Here is a 20,373-nt window from a genome sequence, read left to right on the forward strand (position 1 = left end):
ATTGTCTTACATGGGGTGAGAAATGTCACTAATGCTCTCAGTAAAAGTGAGTAGTCTACGTTTTCTAAAACAAATTGACAATCTTCTACTTCTGAAAAAGGAGACTAATGACTCAAACTTTAAAGTGGGGGGGGAGAAAGAGGGAGCAATGCCTTTCAGTATCTTTCATGTCTAGCATTGGACTATAAATATTTTTAACTCACACGCATAAACACCCTAGTGACACAGAAATGACTCCAACCACCCCTGGTATGCAATCTGCTCTGTGTCTACTGCACAACAATAGCTCAGAGAAGCAAATGGAATCTGCCACAAGCTCAGTGTACTAACACAAATTTTCTGGTTACAACAATGCTGCAAGCAAATGTAGCTATTCATGATGGCACCACAAGCCTTGCCAGGAATCTGAATGTTGTTGTGAGAGACCATGCTGTAGCATGAGAGAGATGAAATGCAGTATTATTGTAAGCATATGTGTGTGTGTGCACACAGTGTAGTTTTTGATGGGGTTTGTGTTGCTCCTAAAAGCAGACAAAACTAGGTACAAATGCACGATTATTGTAACGTATTTGTGGCAGAGAGGGAAAATTTCCTCAGCCTTCTAATGCAAAGCAGACATATTCACCTCTCCTCCCCTTTTCAGCTGTGAGTATACCTGCATTAGAATATTGGCACAGCTGTACTAGCCACGCTCAGGGTCTGTGAGTGACATGACTCCAAGTTACTGTACTGGTTAAAAAAAAAAACAAACAAAACACTGGACAGAAGCAGCTGAGAAAACAGTTTGTAAAGTTATCACCCGATTACTTCAAATGAATGACCAGACCTACCTATAGCCACCGCAGGAGTTGTGCCCCTATACTGACTGACTATGTGGCTAGTCTGTTCTAGCAATGCCACATAAGGGGAAGCTTTAGCTGACCCTCTGTATGCCATCTTTGGCTTTTGTGACTTTGGCTGCAGACCAAATGGCGGGATTGTACGTTTGTATGTCATCACCTGAGTTTATCTTGTGTGACTATGGACATGAGATGATCACTGCTTGTGCATCTCAACCTCCAGACATTTCTCTTTGTGAGGCTCTCTGTGTGGTGAGGAGTGACAGGAATTGGCAAGTTGGTGAGGGAAGAGAGGCCAGTGACCCCATGGCTTGCTGCGTTCCTAATTACATTTTGGAGATTATTTGGGTTATCATACATGCTTTAATTATTGACAGTCCATCAACCTTTTGCCAACAATGAAGCTTCAACACCCCCACATGCATCAGAGCTGCCGCTTAAGTGCAACACCACCTATGCGCCCCACTCAGGTTCTCTGCAGTTATGATACAGCTCATTACTACATCACACTTTTCCTGCATTTCCTAAGCTCAGACTGAACTATTGCCTCACCTTCTCTCGAGTGGTACAAAGCACTGGACATTGTGGAACATGGATGTGTTGCTACTTGTGAAAATCATGCTGCTATCCTGATCAATGTCTCCTCAGATTTCCTTCTTTCACCATCTCCAACTCAAGGAGTACTTCCAAAACAACACTGAACAGCACACTGATCCACAGATACCCTCCCACCTACAGTACAAGAAAAATAATTCTTCAGGGACTATCCCTGACAATCAAAATGACAGACTGGACCTATACCTAGAGTGGTGCCGCTGATGTGCACAGGCAGAAATAGTGGAAAAGCAGCATTGTTTGCTCTGTGCAGAACGCAACGCAATCAACAGCCTGAGAAACACCTCTGACATTATAATGCAGGAGGCTGACAAAGGAGGTGCTGTTGTCATCATGAATAAGACAGACTACTGAAAGGAGGTGGCCAGGCAACTCTCCAATACCACATTCTACAGGCCACTGTCCTCTGATCCCATGGAGGAGTACACAAACAAACTACACTATCGGCTCAAGACCTCCCTCCCTACAAAAACACAGGAACAAATCTTCATGGACACACCTGTAGAGCCCCAATCAGGTGTATTCTATCTGTCTACTACCCAAGATACGTAAACCTGGAAATCTCAGATTCCCCATCATGTCAAGCATTGGCTTTCTCACTGCAGGATTATCTGGATATGTGTACTCTCTTCTCAGACCTTTCACCGCCAGCACTCCCAGCTTTCTACAAGACACCAATGAATTCCTGGGGAAACTTCTTGATGGCTACATGATAACAAGTAGGAGGTCTTCATGTCACCTTCCTATTTGTGAGTCTGTTGATGGCTGATCAGCCCAATTCTCGAGCTGCAGGTCTTATCACAGAAGAGACAGGTGTTAGTAGCTGTTGGAGGGGTGCAGGGCAGATTTTGATGCTCTTTTCCTCTTCTCCACCTGCACTGCAGTGGGATCTCTCAAACTGTGTCACCCCCTCGTGGATTACTGTTCTCCTCTGGGCACAGTCTTAGGCAGGGTTCTCCCATGTGTTAACACAGATGCTTCACTTCTTTTGTGTGTGCTTTCAGCATGTCCTTATGTTGCTTCCACTGGCCCCCAGCCCTCCTCTGTCCTTCCTTCAATTCGGAATACAATTTGTTTGGGAGGTGCTGATCAGACATCCGATCCATGTGACCAGTCCAACGAAATTTTTGATGAATGATAATGGCTTCAATGTTGGTCATGTTCAACTCTTCCAGGACGCTAGTGTTCGTGTGCCTGTCCTCCCAAGAGATGTTTTGGATTCTCCTGAGGTCCTCAACAGCAGAACAGGTGGAGGTTACCAAAGGTAATGCTACAACATCTGTGAAGGTGGATGAAGTCTGCATCGGACAGGAGACTCCCAGTTGTCACGGATTCCATGCCACTGGACCTGAAGTTTCCATCTGTCAAGAACCATGTGGTGGCTGCAGTGCAACATCCCTCCACATTAAAAGAAGTCAAGCACAGGTGTCTTCCTCTCTGTACCACTCTCCTAAACTTAAGCCCTACAGTGACTGGCAATTGGTGATAGGAGCAGGACTGTGAAATCTAGAAACTTTTAGTCATGAGCCAGCATGTAGACGGTGAATGTATGTATCAGTCATTCCATTTCAAGGACTGTGGTGGCAGAACAGTCTGGCTGCTGCATCCACAACTGAGGAAACTACAATACATTGGTGACCTTCCTGAAAACACCATCCTGGCCACCATGGATGGAGAGGCCCTTTACACCAATATCCCACATGAAGAACAGTATCCCTGATGAGGCCCAGTCACAACTGGTGGCAGAGCTGTGTGACTTTGTCCTCACCCACAACTATTTCAGATTTGAGGACTATTTATAACTTCAAATCAGTGGCACTGCTATGGGCACCTGCATGGCTCCACAATATGTCAACATTTTTATGGTTGACTTAAAACAACACTTCCTAAGCTCTAATCCCCTAGTGTCCCTCCTCTACTTGCACTACATTGATGACATCATCATCTGGACCCATGAGAAGGAGGCTCTTGAAGAGTTCCACCGTGATTTCAACAGTTTCCACCCCAACGTCAACCTCAGCCTGGACTAATCTGCACGAGAGGTCTACTTCCTGGACACTACAGTGCTAATAAGTGATGGTCACAAACACCACCCTACACTGGAAACCCACAGACCACTGTGCTTACCAACATGCCTCCAGCTTCCATCCAGGCACACCACACGATTCGTTGTATGCAGCCAAGCACTGAGGTACAATGGCATTTGCCTCCAATCACTTAGAGACAAATACCTACAGGACCTTTACCAAGCTTTCCTAAAATTGACCTCATCAGCTCTGGCTTTCCTCCTGATTTGGGATTTCCTCCTTTTCATGAGCCTGTATAATTAAACCTGCCTCTGGTATTTTCACTACATGCATCTAATGAAGTGGGTCTTTGCCCACACAAGTTATGCTCCCAAATATCTGTCAGTCTATAAGGTGCCACAGGATTTCTCATTGTTTTTGCAAACATAGACAACACAGCTACCCCTCTGATACTTCTCAAATTTTCTGGATTAGAATTGCTGAAGAATGCTCTTCAAAGCGCATCTGCACAGGGATTTATCTTCCACTGACCTCCAGCATTCAGTCACCTTGTCATGTTGTGTTATCTGTATTCCCTCTCCTATCTGAATGATACAGCATCTCTGAGCTGAGCAGTTTTTAAATATGCACATGTACTACCACCAGTCTGGCTTCATTTAATGTATATGAGATAATTCCAAGTCCTCTTATGAGATGTTCCTGTGGCTAATATGTTTGTATTGTAATTTTTTTTCTTTTTGGTTCTCTGTACTTATATACTTCAGTCTGTATTGGAAATGAAATTGATCTGAAGAAGTGGATCTGTCCCACGAAAGCTCATTACCAAATAAATCATTTTGTTAGTCTTTAAAGTGCTACATGACTGCTGTTTTGTTTTCCTGTGGGTAATATCATCTACCAGTTTGCAAGTGATAATCTGCAGTGGGCCAGGACTTTTCATAGAAATTGCCTTCTGCTGTGTGCATCCATCTGTGTAAGGAGTCATCCTATCTGGATATCATTTGCAGGTAGTTCACAGTTTAAGTAATTCCTTTTTCTACCTCTTTCTAGTCACCACAATACAGAAAGCTGCAAGCCCATTGCTGGATTATTGCTGTGCTGTCTGACGGAGGTGTTTACATTCTGTCTCTCAGGCCATATGTTCCCTGTACTATCTTGTAAAAACGGTGCTATCTTGGCAGCTGCCTGTGGCTGATGACTGGATACTGTCCATGTACCATTGTTGTCATTTTTTTCTGACAACAGGTGTTTTCTCTGTCTTGGTGCCTGTGGGATTATGTACTCCTTTTGTGTGTCATCACTGTTCAGAGGCACACGAATTGCTTTGTCCTGATTCACAGCTGAGGCCAATGGGAGGAGAGGCAGTTTCCATCTTCTTGAGTTCATTTTTTTGCTTCAATGACCCTCACCTCTCCCTCCCGCAAAGCTTCTTCCAATGCAGGCTGCCACCATGCACAGATGTACTGTCTCTGGCATGAGTAATCTCATTGGGGTGTGATCATCTCATAGGCTGCAGGTCCACAAGGACAGTAAATTGAGTTCATGTCCTGATGTAGATTATCTTGCGTGGCCTTCTTCCAGCTTCTACTCAGCCCTGGGATTCACTGGTGGTTATACAGAGTAGTGAGTGGGTTGTCCAGATAGCTACTTCATATTGCACCCCCATAACAGTTCATTTTTGCATTTGCATAGCTGGGCAGCAGAGGACACTTATATCTGTATACCACTATGGCATAAGAAAAAGGGTTTACTGCCTGTGTAATTAGCTTGCTTAGTGGAAGTGGTGTATATTAGTTAAGTTTTTTCAATATGTAAGATTCAGCCCAAAGTACCCCAATGTGGAACTGGACTATGGTCAATTTATACTACTCTCAAGGGCAGTACAAGTGTAACTAGATTTATCATCTGAGCACTCATTTTATAGCCCCCTCCCAAAAAAAGAGCAGTCTCCCTCATTTATTTAATCATCTAAAAATGATTTCAAAGCAAGATACCAAAAAGATGACAAACATCCCAGGTTTTTATCAAGATACCATTTATAGTGAACACCTGTACTCCCAAGATTTAAATACTTCTGAAAGGGAAAAAAAATGTTCAAAGGGATTCAAAAAAGAAGAAAAGTATAGTACAGATAGATAAGAAAACAAGCATAATGACTTTGCTCCATGTTCAAATATTGTCTACATTAGAGTAACGTAATTATCACTAGCTATTTCCCTGATGCATTAATACTATCTTTTACATCTGTGTTAAAACCACTGCCTTATGGCACTGAACAGCAGTTTCCCCATTATCTTCACTGGCGGAAAGACTGGTCCCTTAATTTTGGTTTTGGGCTTGCTTTCCTAAATACCTACCCTATAGTCTACAATTTATGCCCAAAAGATATCATCTTTAAAAATGTATCTGTTTCAAAGGAAGTCCAAGGAAGGTAGTACGATTTTCCCCAATCCCCTTATATTTTCTAGAAAGCACTTACCTCAAACAAATGATCGTCTTCGCCAAATGAAACATCCTCCACAACCTGTTAAGGATATGTAATAAGAGAAACATAATACGCTATGTATAAACATTAAGGTTTTACTATAATTGTGTAGAAGCAGTATAGCACAATAACAAATTACACAGCTGAACTGTTATATTGTTTTGCAACATAAGTGTAAAGAAGGAGTTTAGAAGTCAAGAAAAGGGAAACCTGAGAGCTAATTTCCATGGAGCTTATTATACATTGGCAGCCAGGCCACATTTATGGGAACAGTTTGTTATAAATAAACCTCATTTTTGCACATACACGCCTCCTCACCCCACAAGTCTACAAACAGAATATCATTTTCAAAGCCAAGAGATGAGATCTGGGATTGAAGTGGAATAGAGAAGTTACTCACCGTAGTAACAATGGTTCTTCGAGATGTGTCCCCGTGGGTGCTCCACAATAGGTGTCGGGCTCGCCCCGGCACCGCAGGTTGGATCTTTTCAGCAGTTTCTGCCGCACTGCATATGCGCTGGCGCGCGCCGCTCCCTTGCGCGCTCCCAGCTGCGTGCGCGATCCAGTCCCCGCCAGTTCCTTGACCAACTGCCTCAGATGCTCCTGAAAAATACTAAACAGAGATCTGAAGCGGGGAGCATGGGCGGGTGGTGGAGCACCCACGGGGACACATCTTGAAGAACCATCGTTACTACGGTGAGTAACTTCTCTTTCTTCCTCGAGTGTCCCTGTGGGTGCTCCACAATAGGTGGCTACCCAGCAGTAACCCAAGATAGGAGGTGGGTAATCGGTTTATGTGCAGCTTGTCCCCGAGAGGACCGCTGTCGAGAGACGGGTATCCTTTTGGAATACCCTGTGAAGGGCATAATGCTTGGCGAAGGTGTCATAGGATGACCAGGTCACCGCTCTGCAAATGTCTTTTAGTGCAATGCCCTTGAAAAAGGTTGTTGATGTCGCCACCGCCCTAGTGGAGTGAGCCCTAGGCGGGGCCAGTAAAGGAGTCTTTCTAAGTTCGTAGCACATTTTTATGCAGGATATGATGTGCTTCGAGATTCTCTGTGAAGAGAGACCTTCTCCTTTTGATTTGGGAGCAAGAGAGACTAGGAGTCTATCCATTTTCCGGGAGGACTTAGTCCTGTCTATATAGAAAGCCAGCGCCCTCCTCACGTCCAGGAGGTGTAGGCGCGCCTCTTTGTTGGAGTTATGAGGCTTTGGATAAACGAGGGTAAAACTATAGGTTCGTTAATATGAAACTCTGAAGAAACTATGGGAACAAAAGGCTGCATGCAGCCAGAAGGTTACCGCCTCCTTGGAAATTACTGTGCAGGGTGGCGTTGCCATAACTGCCGCAAGCTCGCTCACCCTGCGAGCTGACGTGATTGCAAGAAGGAAGGTCGTCTTTATTGTAAGGAGACGGAGGGAAACCGTGGTTAAGGGTTCAAATGGTGGTCCCGTTAGCGCATTAAGCACCAGGTCCAAGCTCCATGAAGGTGGAAGCGGTTTCCGAGGGGGGGTATAAGTTTACCATCCCTTTGAGGAACCTGGTAACCATGGGATGGGCAAACACCGTGTGCCCTTCCTCTTCATGTCTGAAAGCCAATATAGCGGCAAGGTGGACCTTCAACGAGGATAGGGAGAGTCCGCCTCTCTTGAGGTCCAGTAAATTCTCTAGTATTACAGGTATATGCGCAGCAAGGGGGGCTAATTGCTTCGTAGAACACCATGCAGCGAATCGAGTCCATTTTTGCTTATAGGGCTTCCTGGTGGAAGTCCTCCTGCTACTTTCTAGGACTTGTTGCACTCCCTCCGTACACGTGCTCTCTAGGGAGCTGAGCCATGGATTAACCATGCTTGCAGTCGCAGGCCTCGGGGGTGTGGATGCACTATGGACCCCTGGGCTTGCGTGAGCAGATCCGGCGCCACCTGGAGGGGCATCAGTGGACAGTCCGACATGCGCAGGAGTAAGGGGAACCATTGCTGTCGATCCTACGTGGGGACTACTAGGATCATTCGGGCTCTCTCTCTCCTGGCTTTCTGCAAGACTTTGTGGATAAGCACTGTGGGAGTAAAGGCGTAGAGCAGGGGGCCCCTCCACGAGATTGCGAATGCGTCCCCCAGGAACCCCCGTCCCAGTCCTGCCCTGGAGCAGTATTGTGGGCACTTCTTGTTGTGTTGCGTGGCAAACAGGTCTACCTGGGGAAATCCCCATGCGTGAAAAATCGGTCGTAGCAGATCGGAACGGATCTGCCACGCGTGTGAGTGCGAAGCGCCTGCTCAGCTGGTCTGCCTTTACATTGTGAGCGCCTGGTAAATACGAGGCTTTCAAGGTTATATTGTTGGCGATGCACCAGTTCCACAATCGGACTGCTTCCGCACATAAGGCACGGGACCGAGCTCCTCCTTGCCGATTTATATAAAACATGGTGGAGGTATTGTCTGTACTGATCCCGACTACTTGCCTTGTATATGGTCTCGAGAGTGTTTTCAGGCGTTGAACACTGCTCTGAGCTCCAATATATTTATGTGCGGTGACTGTTCCGTGGAGGACCACAGCCTTTGCGTCACCTTTTCGCCCATGTGTGCTCCCCACCCTATGTGGGAGGCGTTGGTAGTGAGAAAAACAGATATTTGTGGTTGGTGAAAGGGCACCCCTGTTAGCATGTTCTTGGGGTTCACCCACCATTGCAGGGATCTGGGCACCTCTGTCATGGGTGACACCACCCTGTGGACAGTGTGTGCTGCCGGTTTGTAGACGCTCGCCAGCCAGTGCTGCATGCTGCGCCTATGCAATCGGGCATTCTGTACCACAAACGTTGCTGCTGCCATGTGGCCCAGCAGCTGTAAGCACGTCAGAACCGGCACTGTAGGGCTGAAGGTGACGACTTGCACGAGGGAACCAATGGCGCGAAAGCGGGCATCTGGTAGATAAACCCTTGCTGTGATGGAATTTATACGTGCCCCTATGAACTCTATGTCCTGTGCGGGGTCTATCTTTGATTTTGCCAAATTGATGACCAGGCCCAGCGAAGAGAACGTGTCTGCTGTGACGCGTATCATGCGAAGTACCTCCTCCTTGGAGGCCCCTTTCAGTAGGCAGTCTTTTTTTTTTTTTTTTTTTAGATATGGGAATATAAACACCCCGTTTGTGCAGGTAGGCTGACACCACTGCCAAGGTCTTGGTGAAGACTCTGGGGGCCGAGGAGAGGCCAAACGGCAGAACCTTATACTGAAAATGTTCTTTGCCTACCATAACCCGGAGCAAACGCCTGTGAGCCGGGTGAATAGTTATGTGGGAATATGCGTCTTGTAAGTCGAGGGCTGCGAACCAATCTCCATCGTCCAGTGCCGTAAGTATAGAGGCGACTGCGATCATCCGAAAGCGTTGCTTGCGCAAGTACTGGTTGAGGCCTCGAAGATCTAGGCTGGGCCTCCAGCCTCCTGTCTTCTTCTCTGTGAGGAAGTATCTTGAGTAGAACCCTTTCCCTCGGAGTTGCTCCGGCACTCCTTCCACTGCCCCTATAAGCATAAGATGGCCTACCTCCTGCTTGAGTCTCGCTTCGTGGGAGGCGTCCTTTAGGTGGGGTCTGGGTGGAGGTCGTGGCGGTGGGAGCGACTGGAAGGGGATGGCGTACCCCGTGGCTATGATCTCCAGTACCCTTTTGTCTGTGGTGATCTTTTGCCACTGGTCGTAAAATGGTCAGAGGCGATGGTGGAACAGTAGCTTCGGATGACATTGCGCGATGGTGCAGCCCTCGATCTGTGTGTCAAATTTGTGGCCTTTGGCCCTGCCCCGAGGACGCACAGCTCTGTTGAGAACGTCGCCTGGGAGTTCTGTACTGTTGGTGCTGTTGATGTCGCCCTTGCTTGTAGCCCTGTGGTACTGGGGACGCTGTGGTTGATACTGCAAACAGCTTCTGCGTGTCAAAGGGGAGATCAACGATCTTCGCCTGCATATCCCTCGGGATACCCGATGTCTGGAGCCAGGACTCCCTGCTCATGACCACTGCCGTAGCTGTTGAGCGTGCTGCCGTATCCGCTTCGACTAGGGCGATCTGAACTCCCATCCTCGAGGCCGCGTAGCCTTCTTGCACGATAGCCTTGAGCACCGGCTTCTTGTTCTCTGGAAGCGAGTCCATGAGGGAGGTTAAGCTAGAGTCGTTGTCGAAATTGTGGTTTGCTAGATGCGCTGCGTAATTCGCCATTCTCAACAGTAGGGTAGAGGAGTAGACCTTTCTGCCGAACAGCTCTAGTTTCTTGATATCTTTGTCCGTTCCCCCTGTTTTGGACTGAGACGTTTTTGATCTCTGTTGAGACGATTCTACCACCAGAGAATTTGGTCGCTGGTGGCTGAATAGGAACTCCATGCCCTTCGCTGGCACGAAGTATTTCTTGTCCGCTCTCTTGTGGACAGGCGGAATAGTCGCAGGGGTCTGCCATATCGTGGTGGCGGACTCCAAGATTGCTTCGTCAAGCGGTATGGCTATTTTAGAGGAGGCCGGAGGTCTCAGATTTTTAAGGAGCTTATGGTGCTTCTCTTGCAGCTCTGCTGTCTGGATGCCTTGCGTGAAGGCCACCCTTTTAAAACAGCTCTTGGAACTGTTTGAGATCGTCCGGAGGATGGACGTCCCCCGGGGCCGTAGCCTCATCCGGGGAGGACAACGAGGAACCGCTAGGGTACGCCTCTCTGGACCCCTCCGGGTCCTGCTGACGGTGGTACATCCGCTCGCTAGAAGCTTGCGAGGGAAAATCCCGGGGTTCCAGAACCAACTCCCCCTGAGATATCTGAGTCTCTGTCCCCGTTCGTGATTGCCCTCGGGGATACGGAACCATCTGTGGGGATCTGTCCCTGGTAGTATGCCTATGGTGTCTATGCCCCGCATGATAGGGGTGACCATGGCAACACAGGCACTGCTCCTGGGATGGTGACCTGGACCACTCCCTTGGTGCATACCCCCTACATCTGGGGGAGCGAGATCTTCTGGAGACCTGGGACGCTGGAGAGACCGATTTGTGATAGTACTCAAGTGGCTCGAAGCCCAAGAAGGGCGAAGGTGGTCCAAGCCATGGGGAGGCTGGCTGTAGAAATGGAGATGGGGGCTCCAGATAGGCTAGGGGTGACCCCTGCCTTCTCGTTGGAGACCGCAGCACGAGCAGAGGGCTCAGAGAAAGCACCTCTGCAGCCCTGTCTGGAGAGGGACTGCAGTGCCATGTTTTCTGTGCTGCCTTTCCCCTCCCCTGTGGCGGTGGCTCCGCCCCCTGACGCGTCAGGGATCTTGGCCCCGTAGTCTGCACCGCGCTCGGCACGCTCCTCAGCGGTGCTGCGTGGGCGGTCTCCCCCGGTGCCTCCAGGCCGTGTGCCTGTGTGCTCTGCGCCGCTGGTTCCCCGGGGGTCGGTGCCGCTGTTTGCGGTGCCGCCGGTTCCGGCGCTTGCTTGGCCGCCGCCCTGCCCGTGGTGCAGGGTGGCTGTTTGATCGTCGGAGGTTGAACCTCCGCCACGTGCATCTCCGCGCCGCCGCCGATCAGCTGTAGCTGCGTCTGGGGGCTGTGCGCTCCACCCGTCCCGTTCGCTGTTGCTGCCAGCAGGAATCGGGTTGGGGAGATTTTCCTCCATTTTTGCGCTGATGGGGTTAGGGACGCGGCTTTCCTTTTATGGGCCCCGGAGGGTCCCTCCTGCTGCGGCCGCTCCGGCACGTCTGGCTGGAGGGCCTTGTCGAACAGCAGCATTTTCAGCCGCATTTCCCTGTCCTTCCTTGCTCTGGCTGTTAACTTGGCGCAGAAGGAACATTTCTGAGTGACATGGGATTCCCCCAAGCACCTTATGCACTGACTGTGCCCATCAGACGCTGGCATTGCCTCACTGCACAACTCACACTTGAATCCTGAAGAGGACATTGTGGTGAGTCTTTTAGTTGTTAATAGGGTACTTAGCACCTTCTCTGTGCTTGTTCCCCTCTCAGATAAAGCCTGCCACGGCAGGAGGGCTAATGGCCCTAGGCTCCTGGCCTCCGGTGCTCTGCTTGTTACTAGGATTGGAAGCTTTGAATTCCTTTCCTTTCTTTGTTTTTTTTTTTTTTTTTTTTGAAAACAGCCGCCGAATAACTTTAAGACTGAAGAAACTTTAAAACAATTAAAAATGTTGAATACGCTAACTCTGGCCGTAGCCTGAGCGGATTCCGTCTGCAGCCAATGGCGGTTAAAGAGGAACTGGCGGGGACCGGATCGCGCACGCAGCCGGGAGCACGCAAGGGAGCGGCGCGCGCCGCCGCATGTGCGGTCCGGCAGAAACAGCTGAAAAGATCCGACCTGCGGCGCCGGTGCGAGCCCAACACCTATTGTGGAGCACCCATGGGGACACTCGAGGAAGAACATCTATTAGTTTTGTAAAGAAAAGCATAGCTCAAAAAGATGTGGAAAGCCGAACTAACTTTTTTAGACATTCTGTAACAAGAGGCTGAAAAAATAAGAGGTAATGTAGATTATTAGATTTATTTGGCCAATATATTGCACAAAGGACCAATAATTATCTGATTAAACTCTCATTTATAAATTAAAATTGTAGCCTCCCACCCACCTCAAATCAACATGACACTGTACCAGTACACCCTTGTTCCAATGCAGAATCCCCTGGATGTGTCACACAGGCACCATCGTCAACCCAGACAAATATTTTTATAGGTATGGAAGACATCCATGAACTGATCCATTAGACTACAATCCTCCACTTCTTTCAACCCTTTCTTGAGACACTCTTTTACTATGATGCAAGAAATTAGAAAATATTTAAATGGCTAGGCTGAGGGGCACTTGGGGAAAGTCACACAATTATAACATTATATATTAATTTCACACATGCACGCTCACTTTTTGTGGCTGTCATATGACTAGAACCATGGCTAGTATTTTGACAAAGCAGAACACAGTATCAGAGATCTCTACACAGGAAACAAGTTTAATATCAATATTCTCGGTGAATACTTTTGGAACTCCTCCTGTAAAAAGAAGGAAGGTTTCTTGTAAACTCAATGTTTACTCTTGCTTGATTTTTTTATTGTTTGTCTAGTGTGGGTGTGTTTGGTCTATGTTTTATGTTTTTGTATGGATTCATTTTTATGACACATAGTCTCCATTAAAAAGATGGTGTTTGCCCTGAGATACCACACAGTTGTATCTGGCGTGCATCAGTACTTCCTTATGTTTAGAATGGGCAGAGACAACAGACTAGTAAATGTGGGTAAATGTTGGCTGAACATTGGTAATCTGACCACTGTATTCAAGACTGTTGTTACAGAATCCCTTTGAAGGTAGGATTAAGGATATAGAACACAAACACTGACCTTCACTGATGCTCAGTGTTGACATTTACAACAATAAGTGTGAAGTCCCAAAACTATTTCTGAATCTCTACAGATACAATGTTTAATTAAGCTAATATGTTGCCCTTTACATCTGGTACATTTACTTCCTGGATCAAAGGGTATTTTAATCTGGTGTAACGAGGTGCGTCCCACTGACAAAGGCCTTACTGCCAGCTGCTAGCACCAAATTCTGAAAAACACTATCACACACTGAGTCATATCTGACTTAATTTTTAACCAGTTATTTCTTTTTAGTGACAGTCCATTTACTATCGCAAACCTAGCTAATTAAAAAGAATGCTGTGTAATTATATAGCACCTTTTCAACAGTTTTTCTGAAAGCACTTTAGAAACCTTTTTTTACAGATGGGAGAAGAAAGGTGACTTGCCCAAAATAAAGCCAATTTCTAGCACACTGGGAAGAGAACCTAGCAACCTAATCTCTAACACACAGTTTCAAGCATAATTCACATTACAAATGACTGGTGTTGTAGCTACCAAATATATTTGCCAAAGATAATACTACTGCATTTTGTTCTTTACCTTCGAACTTTAATCACCTGAATTCTCCTGAAATTTAGTAGATGTTTCCTTCCTTCATAAGGTTAAAGGGGGAACACTGCAGAGCATGCCAGAAGAAGAGAAAAAGGACAGGTCAGGAAACGATACCTGGAGGTTCATGGGTTTACATGATTGTAGAGATACGAGGAGATAGGGAGGTTTTAACTAGGGTGACCATATTTCCCTGTGCAAAATACAGGACACCTGCTAAATTGCTTGGAGTTAAGTGAATTCAATGGCAATCCATGAGAACTTGTCATGCAGTATAAACATTCAAAATAACATTAAATTGACTGAGCCCCCATTTAAACCATATACTGCATTATTATAACAAAAATAGGTAAAAATTAATATATAGACCTACAGGTGAGTGCTTATTGCTCTATAAAAGTGCTTGACTTGTCCTAATCTTGCTGTCCTTCAGAGTGTGAGCTGGCAGTGAGTGAGTGAGAGAGAGGTGCAAGGAGGCTGGAGGTATGTGGGGGAGAGCTGGGGTATGCATCTGGAAAGAGAGCTGGGTGTGTGGGCAGGAGGCTGAGAGTGGGGAGGAGCCCTGGGGCTGGGGTCAGGAACAGTGTAAGCCATTTGACATTTTTGCAGCAGTATTAAAAAAAGAATGAAATCTACTAGGCCAGTTCCCCCCCTTTGTCCCCATCCATCAGTGGGCCAGGCTGAGCCCCCTCCCACACTCCAAACCCCTGGGCTCCAGCCTGGAGCCCTCTCCTGTTGCACCTCAAACCCTTCATCCCAGGCTCTAACTCAGAGCATGAACTCCTAGCTGGAGCACACTCACCCCAGCCTTCTGGCTCGGCCTGGAGCACCCCCTCCCATATTCTGAACCTATTATTTTTGTGCTCACCCCAGATCCTAGGGAGCCCCACAAAAGCTAACAGCCCTGGCCTCCAGAAGAGTTAAGCCAGCCCTACCAGCCCTCCTCCATGATTCACCTTCCTTGTGCCCTGCTTCCTGTCTCTATGCCCTCCTGAGCCCTGTCCCCCATCCTTCATGGGACTCCTCTGAACCTATGATCCCCCATCTACCCTTGGCCCTTTACTCCTGAGACTTGCCTGTTTGTGCTGCCTGTGGGCTACCAAGCTGAGTGCAAACTCCCATCAGCTGACCCCCCTTTCCCACAAGTGGTTACCCCCATTCCCTGCCATAGGGCCCTGCCCTCACTATCCCAGCCCTATTACCTGCCGGTAGTGTGTATGTGTGTGATGAGGGGGGAATATCTGAGAGACAACCTCCTCTTTCTCTGACGATGTGAGTGGAATACACAGCAGCCATGCAACCTGGCTCTGCCCCTCCTCCACCTTACCCCCACCCCCAAGGACCAGGGAGCTGCTGGTAACAGCCTGTTTTAAACAATCTGCTTGAAGAGCCTACACACCTCCTGCAAAAGGCTCACCAAATAGACAGCACCGGCTGCTTAAGGAGCAGTCTCTCTAAAATTCAGGTCACTGCTTTTCAATATATGGGACGATTAACCTGATTTAAAAAAAGTGGGGACACTCTCCAGGGAGCTAAAAAAAGGGACTGTCCCAACTAAAATGGGATGGATGGTCACCCCAGTTTTAACACGTACAACTCTACACAGATATTAGTTATCAGCAATGTCTCTTATGTTGCTTACAAGGAACATATCAACAAACAAAAGCAAAAGCAAGGACACATAAGAAGACATACAACATACAGCGGCTAATATTTTAAGAGAAATGATGATGTGTTGTTTCATGTGTTACATATAAGACTAGGTAAATTCTGGCGTAGTTCAGAAATTATCAAGAAACAAGCTATGGAAAAACTTCTAACCTCCTCCAACTGTAACCATAGTAAAATTATTTGGAGTCAATTTAGAGCGACAGAAAATTTTAAAGAACAAATCCAGGATCACAGGGGGCCATAGCAGAGTTATGTTCAATTGCCATGACTCTAGTTTGGTTCGTGTTGATTTTTACTTAATTCCAGCATGTTAGTTTTAGTTTGTGATAGACTGTCGTATGGTTCTTCTATCTTGGCTCTGTCTGATGCAAGAATATTTTGACTTGATTCAGGCTGGTTAGTGCTATTTATGGCTTTACTCCAACAAGTTAAAGATGATTGCTGTTCTGATTAGCTGTTGGTAGTTCCAGTGGAGTGCCATTTATTCTGATTTGTTTCTGGCTGTTTCAGGAACATTTTGGCTAGAACCATCTTACCTAGTTCTGGCGAAAAAAATAAAGATGCTTCTACTAATAGGGTTGTAGATGTTTTCACCACTCTGCAGTTGGTTTTCCAGAAGTTTATTAGATAAGGTTTTTCTGTGTTTGATTATAAATGATCATCATTAAACTGTTCCCTAAGAGAGACCTTAAAACCCTTTCCATGGTCAAGTGAAAGAGCAACTAAAAGATATATATCCCATTTTGCTATAGAAAGAGCTATTTTTAAATAACAAAAGTTCTACAGGCATGCATCACGACAAGTTTTAAATGCTGGGAAAGGGATGCCAGATCTCTCAAGTAAGTGCATTTACAGATCAAAGAACTTCCTTCCTTCCTTTACTCAGTTCCTCTCTCTCTCAAAAAAATAATTGCCAGGGTTATAGAAAACTGTAATGTGTTTACTGAATATTTCACCCTATAATGGGTTGCTAGGATGTGCTCAAGAAAGATACATTCCATGCCTTCTTCATTAGACACACACTGCCCAGCATGCCTGTTATGCTACTGCCTAAACTACAACACAAAATCTTGACAATGTTATGTCAAACTAAAAACATAATTATATATGTTTTATTTAAAGAAGCCTCATGGGGTCAGATCTTAAGGCGTCCAAATTAAATTTAAGGCATTGAGGAAACACAAGAATCTGGGATGCTAAGGTGGTAGAACAGAGTCTGAAGCAGCTCAGGCACTGAATTTCCCACACCATTGTAAGCCATTTCATTTATCTCAGATGTGTATCTTGGCCTGGTTTTCTAAAATAAAATGAAGCACCTAATCGCTTTGTCTATGCAGGGAGCAGGCAATACTGGGAAACTCAACTACTTTCTCTGGGGAGCAATTGAGAAAATCATGGTGAAATTTATTTTCAGTCTTGTGGTAGCTGCATTGGTCCCAGATATTACAGATTATTGTAATGAGCCTGAAGTGGGGGGAAATAATTGAAAAACACCTAAAAAATGAGGCTGGAAAGAGAAGTTACTCACCGTAGTAACGATGGTTCTTCGAGATGTGTCCCTGTGGGTGCTCCACAATAGGTGTCGGGCTCGCCCTGGCGCCGCAGATCGGAAACTTTCCAGCAGTTTCTCCTGGATCGCACATGCGCCGGCGCGCGCCGCTCCCTTGCGCGCCCCCAGTCACGTGCGCAATCCGGTCTCCGCCAGTTCCTTGACCAACCGCCTCGGATGCTCCTAAAAAACACTAAACAGAGATCCGAAGCGGGGAGGATGGGCGGGTGGTGGAGCACCCACGGGGACACATCTCGAAGAACCATCGTTACTACAGTGAGTAACTTCTCTTTCTTCTACGAGTGTCCCTGTGGGTGTTCCACAATAGGTGACTACCAGCAGTAACCCAAGCAAGGAGGTGGGTAATCAGTTTATGTGCAGCTTCCCCTTGAAAGGACTGCTGTCGACAGACGGGTATCCTCTTCGAATACCCGGTGCAGAGCATAATGCTTGGCGAAGGTGTCATAGGATGACCAGGTCGCCGCTCTACAGATGTCTTTTAACGCGATGCCCTTAAAAAAGGCTGTTGATGCCGCCACCGCCCTGGTGGAGTGGGCCCTGGGCAGGGCCAGCAAAGGAGTCTTTCGAAGTTCGTAGCACATTTTTATACAGGACACAATGTGCTTTGAGATTCTCTGTGAAGAAAGACCCTCCCCTTTCGACCTGGGAGCGAGAGAGACTAGAAGCCCGTCCGTTTTCCGGAAGGACTTAGTTCTGTCTATGTAGAAGGCCAATGCCCTCCTCACATCCAGGAGATGTAGGCGTGCCTCCTTGCCGGAGCTGTGAGGCTTCGGGTAAAACAAGGGTAAAACTATAGGTTTGTTAAGGTGGAACTCTGAAGAAACTTTCAGAACGAAGGCTGGGTGCAGCCGTAAGGTTGCCACCTCCTTTGAGAATACTGTGCAGGGCAGCGTTGCCATAACCGCTGCGAGCGAGCTCACCCTGCGAGCTGACGTAATTGCAAGAAGGAAGGTCGTTTTTATCGTAAGTAGACATAGGGGAATTGTGGCTAAGGGTTCAAAAGGTGGGCCCGTTAGCGCGCTGAGCACCAGGTCCAAGTTCCACGATGGTGGAAGCGGTTTCCGAGGGGGGTACCGGTTTACCAGCCCCTTCAGGAACCTGGTAACAAGAGGGTGGGCAAACACCGTGGGCCCTTCCTCTTCATGCCGAAAAGCCGATATAGTGGCGAGATGGACCTTTAGTGAGGACAGGGAGAGCCCGCCTCTTTTGAGGTCCAGTAAGTATTCTAGTATTACAGGTATAGGAACATCAAGGGGAGCTAAATGCTTGGCAGAACACCATGCAGTGAATCGAGTCCATTTCTGCTTATAAGTCTTCCTGGTGGAGGTCCTTCGGCTACTCTCCAGGACTTGTTGTACTCCCTCCGTACATGTACTCTCTAGGGAGCTGAGCCATGGATTAACCATGCTTGTAGGCGCAGGCCTGGAGGGTGTGGGTGCACTATGGACCCCTGGGCCTGCGTGAGCAGGTCTGGCGCCACTGGAAGGGGAAGCAGTGGGCGGTCCAACGTGCAGAAGAAAGGGGAACCATTGCTGTCGATCCCATGTTGGGACTACTAGGATCATGCAGGCTCTCCCCCTCCTGGCTTTCTGCAAGACCTTGTGGATGAGCACTGTGGGGGGAAACGCGTAAAGCAGGGGGCCCTTCCACGAAATTGCGAATGCGTCCCCCCACCCCCATCCTGCCCTGGAGCAGTACTGGGGGCACTTCTTGTTGTGCTGAGTGGCAAACAGGTCTATCTGGGGAAACCTCCATGTATGAAAGATCGGTTGTAGCAGATCGGAGTGGATCTGCCATTCGTGCATGAGTGCAAAGCGCCTGCTCAGAAGGTCTGCTTTCACGTTGTGAGCGCCTGGTAAGTACGAGGCCTTCAACGTTACATTGTTGGTGATGCACCAGTTCCACAGCCGGACTGCTTCCGCACATAGGGCACGGGATCGAGCTCCTCCTTGTCGATTTATATAAAACATGGTGGAGGTATTGTTTCTATTGATCCCGACTACTTTACCTTGTATGTGGTCTCGAAAGTGTTTGGAGGCACTGAACGCTGCTCTGAGCTCTAGTATATTTATGTGCAGTGACTGTTCCGTAGGGGACCACAGTCCTTGCATCACCTTGTTGTTGATGTGTGCTCCCCACCCTATGTGGGAAGCGTTGGTAGTAAGAAAAATAGAGATTTGTGGTTGGTGAAAGGGTACCCCTGTCAGCATGTTCTTGGGGTTTACCCACCATTGCAGGGATCTGCGCACCTCTGTCGTGGGCGACACCACCCTGCGGACAGTGTGGGACGCCGGCTTGTAGACGCTCGCCAGCCAATGTTGCAGGCTGCGCATATGCAATCGGGCAGTCTGCACCACAAACGTTGCCACTGCCATGTGGCCTAGCAGCTGCAAGCACGTTAAGACCGGCACTGTGGGGCTGTATGTAATGACTTGCACCAGGGAACCGATGGCGCGAAAGCGAGCGTCGGGTAGATAGACCCTTGCTGTAATAGAATTTATACGAGCCCCTATGAACTCTATGTCTTGTGTGGGGTCGGTCTTTGACTTCGCGAGGTTGATGACCAGGCCCAGCGAAGAAAATGTGTGCGCTGTGACGCATATCATGCGTAGGATAGTACCTCCGCCTTCGAGGCCCCTTTCAGTAGGCAGTCGTCCAGATATGGGAATATAAATACCCCCTGTCTGTGCAGGTAGGCTGACACCACTGCCAGGGTTTTGGTAAAGACTCTGGGGGCTGAGGAGAGGCCGAACGGAAGGACCTTGTATTGGAAATGTTCTTTGCCAACCATAAAACGGAGACAGCGTCTGTGTGCTGGGTGGATCGTTATATGAAAATACGCATCTTGTAAGTCGAGGGCTGCAAACCAATCTCCATTGTCCAGTGCCGTGAGTATAGAGGCAACTGTGATCATCCGAAAACGTTGTTTGCCAAGTACCGGTTGAGGCCTCGAAGATCTAAGATGGGCCTCCAGCCTCCTGTTTTCTTCTCTGTGAGGAAGTATCGTGAATAAAACCCTTTCCCCTGGAGTCGCTCCGGCACTCTTTCCACCGCCCCTATGAACATAAGATGGTCCACCTCCTGTTTGAGTCTCGCCTCGTGGGAAGCATCCCTGAGATGAGGCCTGGGTGGAGGTTTTGGCAGTGGGAGCGACTGGAAGGGGATCGCGTAACCCGTGGCTATGATCTCCAGTACCCATTTGTCTGTGGTGATCGTTTGCCATTGTGAATGCAACGGTCGGAGGCGATGATGGAACATT

General features: G+C 47.8%; 1 protein-coding gene across 1 annotated transcript in view; it reads right to left on the bottom strand.

Annotated features, from left to right (window-relative positions):
• The window catches only part of DISC1 (DISC1 scaffold protein), a 381,004-nt gene that overhangs the window by 35,232 nt on the left and 325,399 nt on the right, over positions 1–20,373 (bottom strand). The window contains exon 12 of the mRNA XM_074990175.1: positions 5,961–6,005. Coding sequence (XP_074846276.1) covers positions 5,961–6,005 — 45 coding nt within the window. The remainder of the gene's footprint in view (positions 1–5,960; positions 6,006–20,373) is intronic.

The sequence above is a fragment of the Carettochelys insculpta genome, chromosome 3 (assembly GCF_033958435.1).
Source record: "Carettochelys insculpta isolate YL-2023 chromosome 3, ASM3395843v1, whole genome shotgun sequence".
Lineage (NCBI taxonomy): Eukaryota > Metazoa > Chordata > Testudines > Carettochelyidae > Carettochelys > Carettochelys insculpta.